General features: G+C 49.9%; 1 protein-coding gene across 3 annotated transcripts in view; it reads right to left on the bottom strand.

Moving 5' to 3' along the window:
* The window catches only part of ASTN2 (astrotactin 2), a 326,379-nt gene that overhangs the window by 179,198 nt on the left and 123,684 nt on the right, over positions 1–23,497 (bottom strand). For all 3 annotated transcript variants that reach the window (XM_027650010.1, XM_027650009.1, XM_027650011.1), the window contains exons 7-10: positions 12,853–13,020; positions 1,966–2,050; positions 1,721–1,795; positions 1,071–1,208 (exon numbers count right to left, since the gene is read on the bottom strand). In XM_027650010.1, coding sequence (XP_027505811.1) covers positions 1,071–1,208; positions 1,721–1,795; positions 1,966–2,050; positions 12,853–13,020 — 466 coding nt within the window. The remainder of the gene's footprint in view (positions 1–1,070; positions 1,209–1,720; positions 1,796–1,965; positions 2,051–12,852; positions 13,021–23,497) is intronic.

Raw genomic sequence — 23,497 nt, 5'->3', positions numbered from 1 at the left:
TGCCAAGATGATGGTACAGAAGAATGGAAATCCACCACCCCATCACTCTGGGAAAAGACAAGACAGAAGGGGCTGGGGGACACAAGGATCCTGCTGGTACCCGGGAAGACGATTCACAACACAGGCAAGAATTCTCAAGTCAGGAAATTATGTCTGGAGTCAACTGGAGAAAGCAGCAAGAAGGAAGGAAGAGAGGGAGGAAGGGAGGGAGGGGTCATGGAGTCTCCCTGGCACTCAACATTCACATGCTCAATCTTAATTTAATGGGATAGAGGGGAATACACGCTAAATACCTTCAGAATTAAACACTTATAGTTGACAGTTAAGCCCTTGTAAATCAGACCAAGGAGGACAATGACCAGCAAGGTGATCACCACCTCTTCTCCAAGGCCCCTCTTTCCAGCTGGGGCACAGAATGCAACTGATGTGCCTAGCTCCTTCTCCAGGGACCTCCTTTGCCCACGCTCAGCCCAGTCTCCCAGCAAAAGCCTCTCCCTCCACCAGGGCAACTCTCCTCCTGCAATGCCCTCTTAGGTCCCTCTTCAGAACCAGACTATCCCAAGTCCAAGAAAATTTGGTTAAAATACAAACTGGCCAAAACGGGGGAGCCAGAAAAATATCCAGGCATTTACTGAACTCCAGGAAGTAAAAAACCCTCTAATTGTATAGTAATTGGATGAGTAACAGAGCCTTTCACCCCTCATGAGCATCCCAGCAGCTATCAAGGGCCAGGTGGTTGTGATGTATGCGTGAGTTTCAGAAAGATGACAGCACCTCCATCCTGGTAAATGCATCCATTTAAGCACTGCAATCTAACATTACATTTAAGTCACTTTAAAATTGCCTTCTCCTACCAATTCACCTGTCTGTACTGGCAGACTTCAGAGTTACACACTCAGGCCTGGCCTAGACCCATCAGACCAAAGAGCCTGGAGGGCCATCACATCACATTTCTTACTGGAAGAAAATTAATCAAACCTATCATCATAGAAATTACTGCATCCTCAATAACAATTTAAAGAGCGGTGTAGTCACTCAAGCATGAAGAAAACGAGAAATCTGCTTCCTACCTGACATCTGCTGGATCTTCCGTCACCAGAACATCTGTCTTGCAGCTGGCAAGAGGATTGATGGAAAGCTCCACAGGGGGCACTACGAAGCTCTTACTGACTGGAAGCCACAGCCCTTGACCCAAACTATAGGTAGACCTGGAATAAGGGCAAATGTGTCACAAAGGAACAGAGTGTCCTCAGGGAATGGTGGCTCTCCACTGCACCTGCCCACCTTGAAGTCAGAGCAGTAGTGGCACCACGAGAGATAAGTTAGTAATTTGGGCTTGTCCTGAAAGCCAAATGGGAGAGGAATAATGGCATTCCCCTCCCTGTGCCAAATTGGGAGTTGGGCTTCGATGATCCTTGTGGCTCCCTTCCAACTCAAGATATTCTGTGATTCTATGAGATGCAACAGAAGGGGATGGTCAAGCTCTTCTTTTCAGCCCACAGGGACTCTCTGTGCACATTGGCCTTGTGTTTGCTGAGGGGACAAGAGAAGAACCCTTCTCTGCCTGGATAAATCTTTCAGGTCTGTGACAGGCAAATGACACTCGTGTGCCCCTGCCAGCACAAGAAAGAGCTGGGAGTGACCAAGAGGTTGCATCTGCTGGCATATCTTCATGGCTCTCCCCACCCAAATGTCCAACATGAACCCTCCTCTGACTCACCTGAGTATCTTCTCTGGCGCCTGCTCTCCTGTGACCAAGTCATATCCCCGCTCCAGCGTTGTGTAGGGCCACGGCCTGGGAGGAGGGATGGAGAGAGCAGCTGAGCACATCACTCAGCAGGAAAAGCAGCACAGCCTGGTCCCAGGTCTCTGGGGCCAGTGATCACCCGAGGGGAAGAGAACCAGGCTCCTCACCACTGTGGGAGAGCCAGGACAGAGCAAACCCACCCTCCTGTCCCCACTCACCCTTCGCTGTGTCCCCAGTCACTGCGCACACACAAGTGCCGGTGGACGGGGTCTGGGGCGTACCCTTCGTGGCAGCTGCACTCTCCTAAAAGAGAAGAGGGAAGGATGAGACCTTTCTGGTCCAGAGGCACATCAGTGACTGCAGAGTTGGACCCTCCTCCCCTGCTGCCCATCTCTGCGTGTTCACAGCCACTCCTGCTCCCTGCTATGGATCTGGAGCACTTTGGACCTCAGAAACCTCTGGGAGCCGTGAAGGAGGAGATGAGGAGATGTGGAAAGCTGCAAGAAACCTGTAGTTATTCTGGGATGGATTACATGATGCAGCACCCACAATAGCTGGGAATGAGGTTTCATGATGCAAAAGGACTGTCCCTACCTAGTGTTCCTGTGCAGCCCTGCAGCTCTCCAGGCTGAGCAAACCTCTGTTCAACGGCCTCCAAGAAATATTCCCCACAGAGATGTACCCACGTGGATCCAGCCCCTGGCCTGAGATCTACCCACAGGTCTGGTAGAGAGGCTGCTCAGGAGCCAGGGGCTCACTCCTCAGCAGGGATTTGACCTTGCTTGAGCAGAACCAGTGTCCAATCCACATATGAACTGAGGAGGGATGCCCCAAACCCATTCTGGTCACATCCCCTTCCCACCTCTGCTCCTGGCACCTCACACAGGATGGGGCAGCAGAGTCTCCTCCAGCCCAAACTCCCACAGGAGGATGCAGAACCCCCCAAACTCTGTCCTCCACAGGCAGTTCCCCTGCCATGCCCCCATGCCACAACAAAAGGGCTCTAAGACCTGCTCTCCCCTCCACTCTCTGGGTGCTGCCTCACCCTGTTACACCCTTTTGACAGCAAGAGAAGACATTTCCCACACCAGAAACCCGTGCACGCTTGGCCCAAATTGATTCAGTGTTTGGTAAAAATACATAACCCGGAGCAAGAAACAGCAAAATCAAAAGATTAATTGGATTTGCACGTGGAGTTTCTGCTACAAGCTGCTGCCAATGTTTTTCCTCCCTCCCCTCCTCTCCCCTTCGTGCCTGGCTGTGCAGCAGGATGAGTTGTAAACACAGGAGGGGTGGGGATGTGGGGAGGGTGTTGGGAGGGGGGTACCCCCAGCAGGGTGGCAATGCAGACTGGCAGGTGCCTTGGTGCTCATGGGGATCCTAAGCAAGTTCTTAAAATGCCTCACAGGGATTACAGTAAAGAGCTTTATTGTCAGGGGGGAGCGAGAAGGGGATTCAACTGCTGATATTTTTGAGGAAGGGATGCCTGAAAAAGGAGAGGCAGCAAAAAAAGGAAAGGGGGGGGGGGGGGGGGAAGAGACGGCTAATGATGTGCTAAAATGCAACAGCACCTTCATGAAATATTCACTGCCTCAAACGCGTCTAATATTAAAGATTAAATGTCCTGGGATTTGTCCTAGCGACTTCGAAGCACTGATTTATGATCTGTCAAAAGCTGCTAACCTTATGATTCATAACGGGAGCGGCAGGAACATTGCTCCTCCAAAGGGAAAGAGCTGGGAGAGAGATGGTGGCACTCGGCCCTGCTCAGGCTCAGCCGTGCCTGGGGGCTGGGGCGGTCTCGGCGCAAGAAAACACAGGTCCTAATGGCTCCATCAGTGATTTTAAAAAAAGAAAAGTTATTTTTTCCTTGGGTGCTTAGTGCGCAAGTTTCCCCAGCCGTGCCGTGGATCATTAATTCCTGGTGCTTATTACATAACAAATATATGCTCTGCAAATGAGAGACATCTCAAAGTGCTTGCGAAGCAGAGCTGGGAGTCTTGGGGCACCGGTTCACGCTCAGCTCCTGCCACAGAAACACAGAGCAAGCAGGGAAAAACCACCTACAGAGGTTGGCATCCGGCAGCCCCGACGCCTCCTTCCGTATCGATGGCTGGGGGTGCTGGTGCTGAACCCCTTCCCTGTGGTGCAGGAGGGTTTATTTTCTCTGCTGGCTTGTTTACTGCTCTGTCAGTTTGGCGTCGGAAGGAGAAACTCTATCAACCTGCAGAAATATTGATTTTATCGACTCCAATCTCGGAGTTTCAGCAGCTACAGCCGGTGCTCGAGGCTTTATTGGGAGGTTTATTGGGAGGTTTATTTCAGTAAGTGAGAGGGCAAGTGGTGGCACTGGTTGGGCAGGAGACACGGGGCGGGTGACAAGGAGGACTCCAGGGAAAGCCCCCCACAGCACAGAAACTAGGGATACCTGCCCCTCTCTGTAACCACTCGGGACCAGTTTTCCACAGGTTTTCCAGGGAGATCTACAATCCTTTGGTAGAGTTTTAGAAATTGGATAGGAAGGCTCTCAGCACAGGGTTGGCTGAGCGTTGCAGTCTGCTGGAAGAGTGGGGACTCCATCTCCTCAGGATAGATGGTTTAGGAACTATTCCTGTATCTACAACCACAAACAGACAACTAGTGGGCCTTCCAAAAAACCTCAGCAGAACCTGCTGTGCTCTTAGAGATTCTCACGAGCTTTTGCTCTCTCCCCATCAGAATCCACCCTCCTCCTTTGGCCCCCTGAACTACTCTGTTATTTTCAGTCAGTTCCCATCCTCCCTGGGCATGATGATGAGCCAAGGAGGATGCTGAGCCTGGCTAATCCCTGTGGAATGAGAAACATCTGATAAAGCGCCCAGAGTGGCAGGAACAGGGGTTCCTGTACCTCTAACCCCTCTTAGGGTGTGTTTTCAAACAAGCCACCAAACATCAGTGCCTCTGTTCAGAGACACTAAATCCTGTGTGCTTCTGAGACAGACACAGCTATCTGCTCAGCATTGCTGCAGCTAAGTTAGGATTCGAGCTGAGGTTAAAGCCAAAGTCAACCAGAGTAACCAAGTTTGACAAATAGCCACACCTGAAGCTGGATGCAATTTCCACAGGTCCTGCACACGCCTCTCCGCGCAGCGCAAATGAATCAGGATCTACCAACGGCCGTGACAAGCATCCTGCTTCTGCAGCCACCACCCCACACCCCATCCATGGTAAAAACACAGGCCTGTGCAGTCTTTCCTCTGCCTTTGGATTCATAAGGCACAAATCAGGTGTGATAATCCATGGCAAATTTTCAGCTGTTATAGGAAATGGAAGGGATGCTGCTCGCTCAGTTTAAGCAAGGGCAGATCCTGGTGCTCAGCTCTGGAGGTCCAACGTTCTATTACCATTTAAACAAAATGCTGGGAGGGGAAGGAAAATCTCTGAATAAAGCAGGAAATGCAGCACCATAGCCCTAGCAAGAGGCTCTGAAAACACATCATTCAAAGAATCACAGAATGGTTCAGGTTGGAAGGGACCACTGGTGGGGTCACCTGGTCCAACATCCATGCTCAAGCTCATGGAACAGGATTGTCTCCAGATGGTTCTGGAATATCTCCAGTGAGGGAGACTCCACACCCTCCCTGGGCAGCCTGTTCAGTGCTTGGTCACCTGCACAGTAAAGTTCTTCCTCATATTTAGGTGGAACTTGCCATGCATCAGTTTGTGCTGGTTGCCTCTCATTCTATTGCAAAGCCTGGTTCCACTCTCTCTTCAGATACTTATTATATATCTCTAATATATAGACACATTCCTGTGACACCTACAGCTATGTGGAAGGGCAAGGGAAGAGCTGAGGCCATGGGAAGCACTCACAGCAGTGAGTTCTCCATCCTCCCCTATTCCCCTCTCCTGACTGACTTACACAACATCTCATCACAGACTGTGCTGCCATGACTAATTACAGGTGACACGGAGCCTCCGTGTCAGCTTCTGCTCAGGGAGAGTGAACTCATTGTTCGAAGCAGCAGGACACATCCCCAAACACCACAGACACGTTTCACCTGCAACCTTCCTCCTCTGTGCCTTCATCCCCATGGAGGCTGGTGGGACAGATGACCGACAGCTCAACCCAGTGCCCCATCCAGAGCCCCATGCAGAAAGGCAGGAGTGGGGAGCACACAGCTCCTGGAGAAATGTCTGTCATTCCTGCCCTCAGCTGGGAAAGAGAGAAGGATCTGGAAACTCCTCTGGAGGAACAGGGCCAATTAGGGACGACAATCAACCCAGTTTCTGCATGCAGGCGTGAGCTGCCCCTGCCTGTCTGAGCAAAGGGTTTCTCATGTGCCTGTGCTCCGTGCTGGTTTCAGTGCTGGAGTTGCAGAAGGGCAGGAACAGGCTGCAGCCAGCATTAGCATCCATGGATTTTGGTTCAGGGTTGGCCCACGCTGAGGTTTGCTCATGCCTGAAGGAAACAAATGTAACACAAACCACATCCGAGCTCACCACCTCCAGCAGCACAGGCACGGTGCAAAGCCACCTACGTGGAGGACAGCAGCCCTCCAGCTCCTGCTGCATCTTGACCAGCACAGCTCAAGGCTTTAGCTCTCTTTTTTTAATACATCTAAGCTGGAAGTTGCTAAACTATTCTTCCATTTTTGCTCACCACGCTGCACTGCTGCTTCTGCTCAGAGGGGGAACAGGGTATCCTGCTGCACCCAGATCCTCCCTGCCTGTCCCCATGCTCTGCCCAGAAATAGCAGAGCAGGGCTGAGGGACAAACTGCCAGCGTGCCAAGTAATCCTGTTAGGTTCATTAGGGCAAGAGCCGATCCGTGGTGATAATGCTGCAAGATCCCCCTAATCCACCCGCCCAGTGCACAGTGTGAAGTGGAGCCTCCCGAAGTCCCTGTGCTCTCAGGGAAGCTGCTCTTTGCTGTCACTGGCGATTCTATTTAAGGAACTGGAGGAGCTTTGGCTGTGGTGCAGCAAAGCTGTGGCTCATCAGCCTTCTCCTGGCACTGCTGGTGTCTGTGATTCCCTGCTCCACAGCAGCACCTCCATCCCTGGTGCTCACCCTTGTCCTGGTGGGACGCCCTGCGGTGCCAGGATCATGTTCCAGCTGCAAAGGCACCATCCTGGGGCAAGTCCAGATCCCAGCTGGAGAGGTAGCCTGTTCCTGAAGCCTGGGGGGCTATAAATACACACTTGCATGAGCATTGCATGTACACACACTTGCTTCAGGGCTGCCTCTCCACCTGAAGCGATGCACGGTCTGGCCCCAGCTTTTCTGGTTCCCTCCTCTCTGGACACACACACCCCTCAGGGGACACACCAGCCCCAGCAGAGCACCCCCAGTGCCAGTGAGAAGGGAAGCTTCAGCACCACATTCCCAGCCTCCCTCAGCTCTGTATCCCAGCTGGGTGGTCATTCCTGTTGAGCCCCCACCAGCAGTGGGGTGAGCTGCTCCCCCAACACCGCCTCGTGCTTCTCCTCCATCCACCCTCCACAGCACATGAGCAGAAAGGGTTGCAGAGTGAGGTGGGCACTGAGGCCAAGCATTTTTTGGTGAACAGAGACAGCTGTTGAGCACAGTGCTGCCCACCCTGCCAGCCCTGACTGCTCCAGTGTTCGTGCTGGGCCACAGCACAAAGCCCCTCTCTCTTCCAGTCGAGTGTGGAGCCATCTCCAGGGTTACCAGCCTGCTCTGAGGCAGGAGGACTGGAGGGTTCCCCCTCCCTCCCCACTGCAGGGATGCAGGGCCTGAATCCCCTCATCAGCAGCAAAGGTGGCTGCAAAAGTGGATGTAAAAGGCAGCTGCCACCCAGGCACTGCTGTCCTGGCCACCAGCTTGCTGTTTGGCAAGGTCAGTGTCCCCTTACCACCGCTGCCTGCAGCAGGAGCTGCAGACCAGGAGCAAACAGAGCAGAGGGAACCTGGGCAATCCTGTGCTTGGCTGCCTCCTGCCTCCCCACAGGACACCCTGTGCTGCCCCCCACATGTTGTCCTAAGGTGGTGGCTTGCCAGGGATAGGACAATACACACATTGGCACAGCGTTGGTACCAAGATTTAAAACCCCACAACAAACCCCTTCCTTAAAGAACTTGATGTGTCCCTGAAGGATAAGAGAGCAAGGGCCTCTTTTGAGGAGATTCAGAGAAAATTAAACACAGGCAAGGATGAACAATGGTCTTAATAGTTCATTAAATTCCCAGCTTCAGTGAACAAGTGAAGCACCTTCAGAGAGCTGCTCCTCAGGCCTGGGTTGGCCTCTGGCTGAGGCCGTGGATCCTCCAGCAAGGGCAGCAGCGGCACCAACTCCTGGCGAACCTCTGTGAAAAGCTTCTCTTCTGCCTGGTATCTGCTGTCCTTGCCCTTCAGGGATGGCACTTTCCAAACCTGAGCCTCTGCTTCATCCTGATGAGAAATGCAACTTCCATAGAAGCAGTTTAGCTCCCAAGGAACAAGACAGGGAAGGTGGCTCTTGCCCAGCCGACCTGGCATGGAGCATGGACGGAAAACCTGGAGTCAATTTGACAGTTATCCCTCCTCTCCCCCTGCTGCAAGTCACCTTCTTCACCAGATCCATCACAGTACTTAAGCACAAGCTTAACCTCTAAGGATTGTGCCTGAGTTTAGGCTCTGCACAGATTTAATTCTCATTATCATCCGCTCAGCTCCCACACTGCGCTGCCAGGGGCACATGAGCACAGCTGATCCAGGGAAGCAGCGAGAGGTGCTGAGGGTGGACAAGGGTGGTCTGCTGTGCCATCTTCTGGGGTGAGCACTGCCCCACAGTTGACCATGGTGGGGTGAGAATCCCCTGCAGCACTGGTGGGATGGGCCCAGTCAGGGAGACAGGTTCAGGCATGGTTCTGTACAAGGAAACTCATTCCTCTTCCCTCCTCCCTATGCTCTCTAGACAAGCACAGAAATGCCATTACAAGAACATTAGCAGCTGCAGGATTAAACACTCTAATGGCAGAAAATGAGAGTGTAAAGACAGCACAGATAACCTTAACTCGGCCCCTCACAGGCACGAGTTTTGATTGCTGTTTATGTATAACACTTCAGCCTGAAGCTAAATTAGCTTGGGAGTTAACTGCCTCCTGCCCTGCTTGGAGCACGAGGCAAGCTGTGCCACCACAGGAAAAGGAATAGTATATTACATGGGTTTTGACCAAGTTATTAAACTCCATACCTTGGAGAGACAGAACCTCATCTTATAAAAGTCTAAGTCAATAAAGGCACTGGGATCCTCCAACAGCGAAAATAGCAGAAGTGCACAAGAACAAACAAATATTACTTGATGTGCACAAAACCTGCATGATATTAAATTGAACTATAGGAGGAAATGGCTGTTTTCATAAACACAAATACACCCTCGCCAAGGTTGGTCATCTCCTGATTTACATGCTCAGCTCTGCAACCTCCAAATCCCCTTAACAGGTTGCCTTAGAAAAAAATGGCTCTGTTTAAAAATTACTTTCATCTGTCTCCTGCCCACAACATCCCTGTCCTACCCAGACAGGAGCACCATCTGTGGCTCTGGTGACAAACTGGCCCATTTGGAAGATGATGGAAACCTTTTTTTTCCCCCCTCTCCTGCCATTTTCCAGAAAAGACCCTTCGCTACCACATTTCATCTGGTCCTTACAAGCCCCTGCCTATTGCTTTGGGGGTGCTACCAATTGTGGATGCAAAGAGAGAATTTTGATGAAGAAGTGCCTGATTTGTAGATGGGAAAAAAAATTTCAACACATTTGCACCTGTTAATCAAGGTAGCTATCCATCTCATTTATGCCACTGCTCCAGAAAGCCTGACAGCACAAAATCAGAGGCTGTTTCTTACAGCATTTGGCCCTGAGGGACCGATTCTCCAGCAGGTCTCTTCAGTGATGCCCACAGAATGTGCAAGTGAATCAGTTTTGTGCATACAAAGCAGGTAATTGTGCTCACAAATCAGGATTTGCATATGCTGCTGCAAAGAGACACTCTTATCAATGCTCCCGGTGCTGGTAAAGGGAGGCCAGAGAAGAAGCACTCCTGGATTATACCCAGAGGTATCCCAGTGTGTGGTACAAGCAGTGGCACCGGCAACACTCCCCACATCTGTCCAAAACATGGAGAGTGAAGACAGCAAGTCCCAGAAGACAACAAACCTTCTCTGTTCTCGTCTCAAGCAGTGCAGGCAGCACCTGCCAAGAGTGGGGCGTTTTGGCTGAACCTCCCCAGCCGAGGAGCATGTCCTGCCCCCAGGAGGGACCTGCCCCATCCATGGCTGGCCATGGCCAGCCCGGCACATCTGCAGGGAGGAGTCCCCCAGCAGCACCCACTTGTTTCTGTATTTGCAGTCCTGTCAGACCAACCAGCCTGGCCGCTTCCAAGGCAGAAGGGATGAGGAAGACGACATTTGGCTCATGTGCAGATGTCGGTGCTGCCTCCGAAACGCTCTGATGAGCTTTGCAACACAGGTTTGAAATTTGTCAGGGGGGCAGCAATCACTTAATTAAAGACTGAGTCGCACGACAGAGACGTGAGGGAAGGCAAATTAAGGTCAGGCAAGAAAAATACATCTTGGCATTTCCTAGTGTTTCAGAGCCCCTGAAACACTGGGGATTATTCTTCGCACTGAAGGAGTACTTGGTGTCACGAGTCAGAACATGGTACGGACAGATCCCACCTAAAACTCCAACCTAAAAGAGGTGGTGGGAAAGGTGAGAGTTTCAATCTCACCAGACAGAGCATAGGTGGCCTGAAGCTCTCTGTCCAAACGTGGGACAGGAACCAGTGGCACTTCCACCAAGGACGGGTCCTACCCACAGATGTCTGTCTACACCTTGGAGCAAGGAAGCTTTGGGACCACACTGGATCTCCAGGCTGGATCCACACTGCCATGGAGAGTGGCTCCAAGGGTGAAGTTGAAGTCAGATTAGCTATAAATGTGCTGGAAGACCTCAACCCTGGCTCTTCTGCTCTTCACAGGGGAGGCTTTCATCCTCTAGACAGGACAACCTTCTCACGGATGCTCTGCCCAGCCCAAGAAGACAGAGGACAGGGGAAACCCCAGCACCCATCTCTTGGGATACTCAGAGAGAGGATAAAATCCCTGACCCGAAAAGGTTGAAATTCAGGCAGGATTTATGTCCCACAGTAAAACCACAGGGCTGCCTCTCTCATGGGTGATAAAAATAAATCACCCTTAAAAATAGAATGACATCAATAAAAATGAATCTAAAAGCACACGCAGTGTATCACAGGGTTACAGTCTGCCCCCACTCTGCTGTGGAAACTTCTCACCAGTTAAAGGCTGGTCAACAGTGATGAACTTATGTGGTGCCTGGGGCTACATCCTGGGGCAAGGTGTCAAACAGGTACTTCCAAAGGCCTAGTTTTAAGTGGGGGGTTGCTCAGGTCTTTGTGAAGTTTGGATCTCTTAAGGGAGCCTTAGATTTAGGCTATGAAGATCAGCAGCCCCATCAGCCAGTCCTGCTTGATCCATGCAGATCCCACTGGCACAGACAGGAGAAAGAGTCTGTTTTAGCCACGTGAAAACTCCCAGACTGGAGAGAGGGCGAAGAAACCCATTGGCAGATTTCAGGTGAGGGACCTGGAGGCCGAGCTCAAGGCTGCTCTGCCCTCACCACGGGTAAGCAGGGGGGATGGGTACCAGGGTTGGGAGCCACAGAGCAGCTGGCGAGCTTCAGATCCAGGACAGTGCCAGAGGAGAGAGATTCCCAGGCTAACGAGCATCGCTGCCTTCCCTGCAAACAGGATCTGACACATCCTGCTCAAGCGTGGGGCGTCCAGCAAGAGCGACAAGCTGCTCCAGGAGCTGGGGACGCAGCGGGAGCAGCAGCTGGGCCGGCACGGGAGAACAGCCGCTCCTCACAGCAGAGGCCATGCAAGGATTAAACCAGCCCTGCTCAGTGCCAAGGAGGGCCTGGGGCTGGAGAGTGCAGCCACAGGGCTCTTCCAATGGGGGAGTCACGGTCTGGCTCCATACGGTCTCCCCGTGGTTGCTGCTGGAGGCAGAGTTTTTCTCTCCTCCTCTGAGCCAGGGGACAGCTGAATGCATCTTCCCCCTCCCGCTGAGGTGGCTGCGTCTTGCCAATGTCTGAAACGATCCTTCTGCTCTGTGACATCTGGATGAGAACAGCCTCCTCCTGCACGGTCTCCATCTGCTGGGGTGGCTGCTGTCACCTCCCAGCCCTCCTTGGGACTGTAGGTGACGCCCAAGGCTGTCTACACAGGGAATTCTCCAGCGTCATCGTTCTGCTGCAGCCATGCCTGCCAGTGCCTCTGTGCAGACAAGCCCTGAGGAACAGGAATACTAAGAAGAGAACATTGTCTTGACCAGGAAAATGAGTTCATGAGACCAAGTTCCATGTTTGCATCTCAGCTGAGCAGAGAGGGATGAGAACAGGGTCGCCCCTGTCATTCCATGGGGCATTCATGACTTCTAATTCTGTGTCTTAATGATGGTCTGTGGCAGTGGGAGGCTTAGGAAAAGCCTGCTCCACTGTGAGCCATCCTTCAGACCCCCTGGCAGAACCAGACACCAACATCCTTACGTGCAGCCACGAATCTCATACACAAACATGAAGTGAAGAAGCTCATTGCTAAGAGATGAGGGAAGCAGCTCACACAGACAGTCAGGGCTAACCTGGGATGTCACCTCTGCAAAGAGATGGGGGTTTGGGTGCTCTTTAGATGCTGAGCAAACCAGGAGCAACAGGGCCACTTTTCTCCACAGCACCAAGAAGGCATCCCATGAGACTAGTGACCCACTGGTGAGCAAGAGCAGTGCTGGCTGTTGCACAGGGCACAGCACAGCCCACAGCAAAACAGCACAGCTTAGAAGCAGATAAACTCCACATGCCTGCAGCTGTCACACCGAAGAACTCGTAGATCCACCTTTTCAAATCCCCATTTTGTGCCCATCTTCTTTACATTTTGCTGATGGGGATCACCACTGTGTGACCCTGCTGGTACCTCTCAATCCTCTCTGCCTACCACCATGCTAAAGCAGAGGTGAGCACAGAGGGCATTAAAACACCCAGAGACAAACCTTCTCCCTCACATCTCCAAGCTTTCCAAGGTCTTCACTGTTCCCCAGCCTCCCTTACCTGTGTCTTGGTCACAGAGCTGCTCACAGGCATCAGTGGTCCTCTGTCCACAGAGGTCTCTCACCCAGGGGGACGTGGCGTTGATCTGATAGTACAGGGACAGCTTGGCTGGATTAAGCCAGTCAGAGATGTCCAAGTAGCTCCCCTCACTCACAACGAAGCTGCTGCCTGAAGAGAGGGAAAAAAGTGTGTTAGGTGAGTGTAAAACCCCAAACATGCATTTTGGCCCAGTATCAGAACATTCTCTACAGCAGGTGCTGTGACATCAAGATCAGCAAATAATAATGAGTTCATCAACTCCTGGACCTGAAGAACTTCATTTGACCATTCCTCTCCAAAGGAATGTGCCACAGTTAATGGTCCACCAACTCCTCTGCCCAGATGTTTTCCTACCCTTACACTACTGGGATTTGATTCTCACATTTCTGTAGAAATGTGGGCTGATGCAATTACTCTGATCCATAAGACTGGAGCATCCAGCTCATGGAAACAGTGTCCACAAGGCACCTGGATGCTCAGGGCATAGATGGGCAGCAGCAGCAGCACGAGCTGTTCCCACTTCTCTTCTTTAGCTGAAGGTGAGTGAATTGGCCTGACACACACCTTCTTGTACCAGACACTCCCTCACCCTTTCTTTCCTGAGAGTTAAAAGTGAATTCTTGCCAAAAATCTTTTCTTACAAAATCTTATGCTTCTTTATTTTGCAAAATGTATTTTTCCCCACCAGCATCTGGGAATATGCATCATCTAATTAGCCAAATAGATTTTCAGTTCAGCCCAATCATTTCCTTATCTAACATCTGAGGCCCAGCATCGCTTGGGGGATTTTGCAGGCACAGAGGTCCTCATTAACTCTGATCTTCAATTACATTGATTATAAGACTGCCTCCATAGCAGTGCTGCACAGATCAGAGGGGAGCCAAAAAAACTCTGCCATTAAGTGGTGTTTTGCAAAACTTACCAGGGTAAAAGCCTCTAAAAACAGGGCAGAAGAAACCTGCAAGGAGGGGAACTGCCAGATAGACCAGGAACCCACAGACATCTTTCCACTACGTGTGAGGACTGGTAACAGCAGCAAAATTTGTGACCACTATCTGGAGATTCAAATCCTCCTCAGTGATTACCCGAGGATAGCAAGTTTATAGATTCAGGGTCCACCTTCATGAAACTTTAGGGCTTAGGCCACTTAGTAAAGGACTGGGACAACATTTTTATAAGCACCACATAAGATCTTAGCTTGTTGAAAGCCAAGAGATTAAAAGAGCAGGACAGTAAGCCCACAGCAGTGACCACCCCACATGAACCTGCTTGAACACAAAATCTGAATCTCCTTTTGAAGAGGATCCCTGATGCTTCAGCAAGAAGGAGCCCTTCTCACCCTCATCCTGCACCACGTTATCCACGCAAAGGATAAAACAAGCAAAGCCTCAAGTCAAGCATCCCAGCGAGTGACCTCATTTTCAGGCATCCCCAGATCTCAGCACCACACAAATCCGAGCCCTAATTTCAAATGAATGCAAGTCTTCACCACTCATAGTGTTTATATACCATAAACATATTCACAGACACATCCCTGCACTCAAAGCCAATGGAGGCTGCCAAGCTACTGACTGTTCAAGCAGAGGAAAATTAGACATCCAGGATCCAGCTGCTCTGGAGACACTGCAAGGCAGGGGCTGCCCCGCCAAGGCTGCAGGATACATCTCAATCACAAAATGGCAGCAGTAAATCACTGGGTAAACCCCCCAGCACCACTGGAAAGGAGCAAAACACCAAGCACAAAGACGTATCTTAGAGCCACGTGGTTTTATGTCTAATTATTCTTTTCCGTGAATTTTTAAAGATAGTTTTAAATGCCAATAATAGCAATTGCTGGTTTCTTTTACCAAACAGAAGTGCAACACGAACCCTCTGGGAGTGTTTACTATTTACGTGTACGTGTCTGTGTAGTAGTCTGTCAATCTTGTTTCCGTCCTTATTTTTGCAGCTCTCTAATAAAGAGCGAGGCTTGGGAAGCACGTACGCCTTGTTTGGAGACTCAGCTACAGACAACTCCCTCTGCACCCAAAGACTGAAGAGCGAAACCACCAGCTCTTGATTAAATCCCTACTTAATGAACCCCACTTCCAGTTAGAACACAGTCAGCCTGCGAGGAACAGAAGCAAACCAGACATGAAGCAATCACATCGTTAGTATTCAGAAGGATGAAGGTGACGGGAGCTGGCAGAGCATCTTGGCACAGGAGCTGCTACATGGAGGGCAGGACCCCAAGGTCAGGTGGGTAATAGAGGAGTCACCTCCAGAGCTCCCCACCACAGAATCATTAAGGTTGGAAAAGACCTTTTTGTTCATCATATCCAATCATTCCTCCAGCACTGCCAAGGCCATCACTAGACCATGTCCCCAAATGCCATATTCACACGGCTTTTAAATCCCTTCTGGGATGGTGACTCCACCACTGCCCTGGGCATCCTTTCTGTGAAGAAATTTTTCCCAGTATCCAACCCAAACCTCCCCTGGTGCAACTTGAGGCCATTTCCTCCCATCCTATTGTTTGTTGCTTGGGAGCAGAGCCTGACACCCACCTGGCCACAACCTCTCTTTGGGCAGTTGAAGAGAGCAAGAAGGTCCTCCCTGAGCCTCCTTTTCTCCAGACTGAGCTCCCCCAGCTCCCTGAGCTGCTCCTCATCAGACTTGTGCTCCAGACCCTTCACCAGCTCTGCTGCCCTTCTCTGAACACACCAGCCCCACACCCTGAGCTGCTCCAGGAGAGGGAAGCACATTCATGGCCCTGCAGTCAAACTTTCATTCCCTTTGGAAAACCCAGCCTATTTGCTGATGGCAGTATAAAAAAACCCCATCAACTATCAATTCACGAAAGTGTTTCCTAAATCCACATCAAAATGTGACACCTGGCGAGGAGCAAATAACTTCTCTTTCACCACGAGTTTGGTGTCCATGTAAAACCACAAATTTGGGAAGCCTGAAACGATTTACAAACTGATAAAGCTTTGCAACATTCTCTACACAGAAAGATCTTCCCAAATATAATGGAACTGTAACTTACACAAGGGAAGTGCCGGTATTTTGAAGATTAATTACTTCTTTTGATTTTAATAAGTCTGATTGAGAAATAATGCTCACTATCAGTTTTCTGGGGTTTTTTTGGTTTTGGGTTTTTCTTAAACAGAAATTAAAAACGTTTGAATCCAAAATTCCTGAATTCGGGCTCAGTGTAAAATGGAGGCGTTTCTACTTCAGCCTAAAAAACCCCCCAAACCTGGGGAAATGGAAGGTTTTAGTTAATTGTAAACACTTTCCTTCCTTCCTATGCAGGAGGAGGGAGAGGACAACTTCCAGCAAGGAAACTTCTCACATCTCTGAAGCTGAGTGTGTGGCAGCTCAGCTGGGTAAGATTTTGAGACAGACACTCTAATCACCTTCGCTCCCACTGAAAACACAAACAAACAAACATCCCAATCTTGATCCCTTTATAGCTTGCCTAGGAAATAAATAACAGCAAAAGACATTCTACAAATATTTTGAAAGCTGAAATTCTGACTATTTCAAAGCCTTTTCACACAATTTTTCTCTTTATTTTCAAAGAATCCACACATACAAAACAGTTTTCAAAAGTCACCATTGCACACAAATCAAAACCACCTCAGAAAGGGCAGGTTGAGTAACAAATCCTTTTAGAATCTACTGACAACAAACATTTTCTAAGGGAGAGCTGTTTCAAAATCACCTTTAGCTTGCCAGGAACATCAGCAGGGTTTGTTTTCCCCAGTACACAGTCTCTGGATGGAGGGAAACGATGGAGGAGGGAATGGGATGATGGGGGACTTGAGGGGCTCACACCTCTGAGGCAGTGGGTAGTAGACCCTGCTCCAAAGTACCCTCTGAAAACCTTTCTTGAGGACCTCAGACCCTACCAAACCACCCCCATGCCCAGTTTGAAGCACAACTACAGCCACTGCCTGGAGTTCCTGCAGCAGATTCCAGCACAGAAACCCTCTGAAGACATCCAGAGAGACCATCCACGCTGCTGTCCTCTGCTGTCAACCTCGTCCCCCCCCCGGGGGGTCCTCCTAGACACAAGTTTTGAGCTTCCCACTGACTCGAAAGCTTGATGAGATCCTCCTTAAACCAGAGACATTTAGGTCTCAGGGTAAAGCAACCATCAACCACACCGGGGAATACAGCAATAAAATGACAACTCTCCACCCACCACCACCTCCTTGATCCCAGAAATCCCACTGTAGGACATATTCATTAAGAACCACTGGCTTTATGAGCCAGTCTACACCACAGAGCTGTGTTGCAGTGCTATGGAGAACATCAGTACACAGCTACAACCCCCTCCCGACCCCATGAGGTCCACCAGCACCTCGGGGCACTGATTTGTTTGGGTTTCTCTATGCATGTGTTTTTCCTCCCCACCCCCTTCCTTCTCCAGCACTGATCAAAGCTGGTCCAGTTAAGGCAGCATCAGAAGTTCCTGTCCCTCATGCTGGGGTCTCCTTCAAAGTTCAGGGGAACTGCTTAAGCCATGACAAAAGAGGCTTGAAGTTTCGACATTTCAAAAATCATTTTCCAGAACACAACAGGATGAAACAGCTCAGAAGAGACATCTAACAAGGGAAAAGAACAAAGCACCCAAAAGCAGCCAAAAGGGTCTGGCTTCTCCTTTCTCTTTCTTTTCAAGGGAAAAGATCAAAACGTAATTTTTTTTGAAGAATGTCTATTTATTCGTCTCTCTGCTCTTTTTGTCATCTTTGGTCCATTTGCTGTTTCTTGGCCAACAAAACTCCTTTTCATCTAAAATTAGTATTGTGTTGGGAAGCTACGGGAGGTCATACTACAGGTTGCTATTAATGTATCCATCCTTATACTATCATACAATTCTAATCCTGTTACAGATATTTTTTAAACACTAGAGGAAGAATTATCACTCTTGCTTCATTCTACAGGTACAAAGAATAACCCTATTTGATTTCTTTAGAGACTTTTTTTTTTTTTTTTAACTTGTGAAACATGAAAGAACATTGCCCAAAGAGACAACTCCTCCCCTATCTGCTCTTTCCCTTGATCAGCTCTCCCTCTCCTGTCCTGGTCCCAGGGAATGAAAACTTCTGCTTCTTAAATTTCTTTCAGAAAATGCAGAAGATCCAGACAGACTCTGGATGCCCAGGACACACCTGTACTGACCTAAGCAAAGAAATGGGGTTTGGGGTAGGATTGCACCCCTAGATTAACAGTGCTCAGCTTCACCATCCCTCTCTTGCTTAGCACAAACCCAGGACATTTTGGAATCATTTAAATTGTTTGAAGTCAAACTCTCAATTCTGTATTCTACTTTGAATCCAGGGATAGCAACACACCGGGTTAAAATGCAGGCCAACCCACTTCACCTTGTTTCTCAAACTGTTTCTCTCCTGACCAAGGCAAAATGCCTAAACAGAAAGCTATGATAGAATGTTTTTAAGGTTTTTAAAACAGCACAAGCTTACACAAGACACACCTTGTATTCACTCTTCCCTCAGCTGAAGCACACACAGTTTATATCACAGTGTTTGACTCCAGGATGTATTTTCAGCACATGAACCACGGCCATGAGCTCTCACACAAACTCACCAAAGGCCAAACCCAGAGACCCCCATCCCCTCAAAACACCATCAGTCCTGCCAGAGCTTCTTCACTCAGGCAAAGCAGAAATCAATTAAGTCAAACAAATCTGTGTGTAATTACAGCTCAGACTAGAAGCATCTTTCCTGTGGGAGGAGCAGGGGCACATTTTAAGCATTAAATTGCACTTTCTTTATAAATCTGACAGACTCTCTTTCTTTGGGTTTTCTTGGCAGTCAGTCTTGATTTTGCCCGGGCTGAGCTTCTGACAAGCAACACATGTATTCAAGTTTATGGAGCAGGTGATGGCTCAGCCAACTTTTCCCAAACCCAAGCGAGATGGCATCTGCCCGTCCTGCATTGTGGCCAAGCTCATGCTGCAAAGACATCTCCCATGATAGTATTACACAATGTAATTGTGGAGGTGTTGGTAACAGCACATCTCTGCCCTCAGCAGGCATCTGGGCCAGCAATGGCTCAGACAGAAACTACACTCCTAAAGAAAAGCTTTTCCTTAATGCTCTGTATCTCCCAACTCCCACGCTGCAGCCTTGGGCTCTTCTGCAGTGATGCTCTCCAGATATTGGATAAGGGTTCAGGGAAAATCAGCCTAAATCTAATCACATCACAAAGTAGAGAGGAGCTATGATAAGATTTAAGAGACAAAGTGTGTGTGAATTGAGATTTTCCAGCCAGCACCAAGACCAAACATTTTCCCAGGACAGCAGAAAACACAACCAAGACGCAGCACATGCAAAGTTAATATCCATGGGACCAAGGTGAGCTACCACCCACTCACTGAGAGGCTGCACATCAGCAATGTTACTTGTTGGGAGAGCAACTCAGAGAAGTAGCATGTTCCTACCTACAGAGCCTCCAAAAATCCTCACTGAATTGCTGCACCACTGATGACACAGGTCATTCTTGTTCAAAAGCCAGCCTGGCCTAAGCTTCCAGGGATGGAGCCACCACCACGCTGCAATAATATCCTGAGTTGGAAGAGACCTACAAGGATTATCTGTTCCAACTCCTGGCCCTGCACAGGACACCCCAACAATCCCAGCCTGGCCCTCAGAGCATTATCCAAACGCTCCTTGAGCTCTGGCAGCCTTGGGGCTGTGCCCACTGCCCTGGGGAGCCTGGTCAGTGCCCAACCACCCTCTGGGGGAAGAACCTTTTCCTAATATCCAGCTTAAACCTCCCCTGACACAGTTCCAGCCATTTCCTCAGGTCCTGTCACTGGTCACAGAGAGCAGAGATCAGTGCCTGCCCCTCTGCTGCCTCTTTAGAGGAAGCTGTATGAATGTTTGTATCTTTCCATCTATGGAATGGAGCAGGACACTGTTCCTTACTGCAGTCTTCCCTCACCATTCCTCCCAAAGGAGAGGGTAAATGGTGTTGGTAAAGCTCACCAGGCACCAGGAGATGCCCCCTCCCCAGGGATGGGCACATCGTGCCCCTCTAAGGATGCAACATCTCCCAGCTCTGAACAAGCTGCTGCTGAAACCATCCAAATTCCAACACCAGCTCTGCTCTAATGAATCCTGCAAAGGAGAAAGGCAGAGGTATTTGGCTTCCCTTGTGAACTGAGCTGCCCCAGGAGCTGGGAATGCCTGTGGCAGGCACAGGGCTGGGGGAGCCGGGCGGCACGAGCAGGAGCTGAGCGCAGGTTCACAAGGCTGTCAGAGCCACGATAAAAACATGATGTACTTCAGCCTCCAGGATCTTATTAGTTCTTCATGCAAAGAGCGTTCACGCCGTAAAACCGTCTTGGAATCCCTTTGATCCAGGCTGATACAGTTCATAAATTGATGTTAATATTTAGAGTTCATGTCTGGTGACGCTGCAGCCATTTGCTCACATTTTCTTGCCAGGCGAGCAGGCGCAGGAGAGGGAGTGAGCTGTAACACTGGCACTGAGGTGACCCTGTGATTAAGAGCTGATGAAATAAAATGCAATTTGTAAAGCTGCCCCCAAACACAGCCGCCTTACCCAAAACACACAGGGTCTGTGGCAAGCCAGACGTGGCACTGAGTCTGCAACAGGGAAGCGTTGCTTCTGTCAAAGCTGTGATCCTGGTCTCTGCACAGCAAAGAGGCACCTCTGCAGCAGAACAACTCCCAGGGGAGAAAACAGCACAAGAAAAAACTTATTTTAAGCCAGTCAATTCCCTCTGCTGATTTCAGAGGGGACTGGTGGGGCTGGGAACAGCTGGAGAACATGGGGGACCCCAATGGCAGAAACCCTCTGAAAGCTTGGAGGGATCAGAGAATCAAAGAATGGTTTGGGTTGGAAGGTACCTTAAAGATCATCTTGTTCCACCCCCTGCCTTGGGAAGGACACCTTCCCCTATCCCAGGTTGCTCCAAGCCCCATCCAACCTGGCCTTGGACACTTCCAGGGATGGGGCAGCCACAGCTTCTCTGGGCAACCTGTGCCAGTTACTCAGAGCCCCATCCAGCCTGGCCTGAGATACCTTTGAGATCAGACCTTTTTCTCCATCCTTCTGGCACAAACCTGGGATGCCTCACATAAGAGTGTCTCCAGCTTCTCCTTGTCCAACAGGATGGGGACACAGCCAGTCCCCCACCTCCTGCAGCTCACTTTTCTGTGGCTTTATGTGCTGAGTGCAAACACCTGAGGACACAAGCTAATGCCTGGTCACCTCTGAGGACTGCAAAAGATTGAGCAGGAGATGTCAAAAGCAAACAATTTAAAGCAACGCATTTAATTAAAACCAAAATGAGAAGTTGTTGTGAGTCCAACAATTGCAGTCTGCAGAGCTCTGACAATCTTCAGGGAAAATTAACACAGGTTGCTAATAGCAGCATCCAATTCACCGGTGTCTTGGAGGAAACATTCATGGGGGAAGGTAGGAAATAATCTTCAGATGAAACAATTACTGATGAACTGCATGGCAAGGACACGATGACATCGTTCAGGGGGGCAGACAGAGATGCATGAAGATTCAAAGAATAATAAAAAAAAACATTCCTCCATCTCTGCCATCTTGTCAGATGCTCCAACCCAAAACATGGTCTCAAGTGGAAATTCCACTTCCCGCTGTTCTCCTGGCTTTGCAAGGTGAGGACTGGATTTGCTGTCCTCCCCCTGTCGCTCACAGGGCAGTGTCCACCCTGGGAGAGTTCATCCAGACTTGCAGCAGTGATGGAGCCATATCAGAGCAGTTCAGAGTTCAGCCAGGATCAGAGCCACAGCAGAGGCAGCACCTGCCCATGCCCAGCTCCGAGCCCATAGTGGGGACAGTGTCTGCCCATGCCCAGCTCCAATGCCACAGTGAGGACCGTGCCTGCCCACGCCAGGCTCCACACACCCAGCCTGCAGCTCAGCAAGGTGCAGAAAGATTACCACATCCCTCCTGGCATTTGCCTCAGAAGAGGAGGGAAGGAGCTCGTAAACGCCCAAAAATGTCTTTGAAGTGACACAAACCTGCTTTATGCCCTTTGCTTTATTTCCACTTATAAAACAAAGCCCTACCAGCCCCTCGCTAAATGCAGCTCTTGCTTCCTTCCAGTGTACCACTGGAGGATTTTACCTACCTCTCCCACTAAAGTATCCAGATACAAACATCCACCCACACCATATATAACCTCTCACAGGCTGTAAAAAGGGGAAGCTTTAATTGATACTATATTTCACAGTGTTGTGCAGCAAGGACGTACTCCAGGCTGAGCCCTCCGGGGTATCTTTCTCCAGCCCCGATTTCCCTGCGAGCTGCTCCCATTGCTCCATCTCTACTTTTTGAATGATTACTTACAAGAAAAAAAAAAAAAAAAAACAAACAACTATTGAACGTACAGCTGAGTGGCTCACATTTTCATAACAGTTTTATTACTCAGATGGAGGGGCTCTCATTCCTTTCTTCCCCCCCTTGACTCTGCTAAAGGGTCCTTTAAATAATTCCTTGCATTTCCATATCCTCATAAAAGCCACTACGGTTCTTTCCATAAATCTGCACCACCTCTGAAATCAGAGCAATGCCTTCTGCTCAGCATGGGCAGAGGCTGTCCCAAAACACAAAGTCCCGGAGCAGCAGAAGGGAGGAGAGGATGCTCCAACCGCTCCATCTGAAGAGAGGATTTAGAGGCACCAACTAATTTCTGGGAGGCAGGAGGTCCCAGCTCTCCCTGTGAGCCACGGCAGCTCCTGCCAGGCTCCACTGGCTCCATGAAGTGAAGGCAGAGCAGCTGTGCAAACCAGGCAATAACTGCTCAGCGGGGAGCGAGGCAGGGGGACCCCATCAAATGAACAAAAGGAAGAAAACAAACCGGGAGAGAAATAAGGGCAATAGAGACAGGCTGGTTATTAGCACTGCTGCTTGGAATATATCCTCCCAGCTTGGCTGCCAGTTGGCTTCTGGTCCCAGTCCTTCCCCTCTCCTTTCCCACAGTGCCACTCCAGCAGGCTCAGGAACTGCTTCCTCTGATGCTGTTGCTCGCTGCAGTAGGGAACGCTGCTCTTCTCCAAGGCTGGAGACATTTGGGGGGGCTGCTCCCCCCTCTCCTTTTCCCAGCTTAGCTCTGGCTGCTGGCACTCCGGAGCTGGCTGGCATCTATTTAAAGTTTCCTTCAAAGCTGAGTTCTCATCATCTAGGAAAGGGATTTCTTTCAGCCTCTGTCTTTGTTTGGCTTCTCCTGCAGAGGTGCCGGTAGCGGCTCCGCTTTCACATTTTTCTTGGCTCCTGGCATCTATTGAAATCCTGCATTTCAAAAAGGAATGAGAGGGCACCGCTCCCTCACACAGGAACATCTCTTGTGAATGCACCATTCCTGCCTTCTCGCAGAGCCTGCCTTATCATCATGTAAAACACAAAAGGGAGCAGCTTCAGGAATCAGACGATTTAAGCACACGGCAACACTTACGAGACATGGTGCCACCATCAGGTGCCACGTGAGAGGTTGTTTCAAGACTGATCAAAGCTCACAGACTCTGCCAGGCCAAACACATCAGCTCTGTTGCCACCCCGGTGCCATGGGGATGCCCAAGCCAAGTCCCTT

This window comes from Corapipo altera, unplaced genomic scaffold (genome assembly GCF_003945725.1).
Source record: "Corapipo altera isolate COAL_440 unplaced genomic scaffold, ASM394572v1 268, whole genome shotgun sequence".
NCBI lineage: Eukaryota > Metazoa > Chordata > Aves > Passeriformes > Pipridae > Corapipo > Corapipo altera.
The sequence above is the reverse complement of the archived record's forward strand: the minus strand, read 5'-3'. Positions and strand labels throughout refer to the sequence as shown.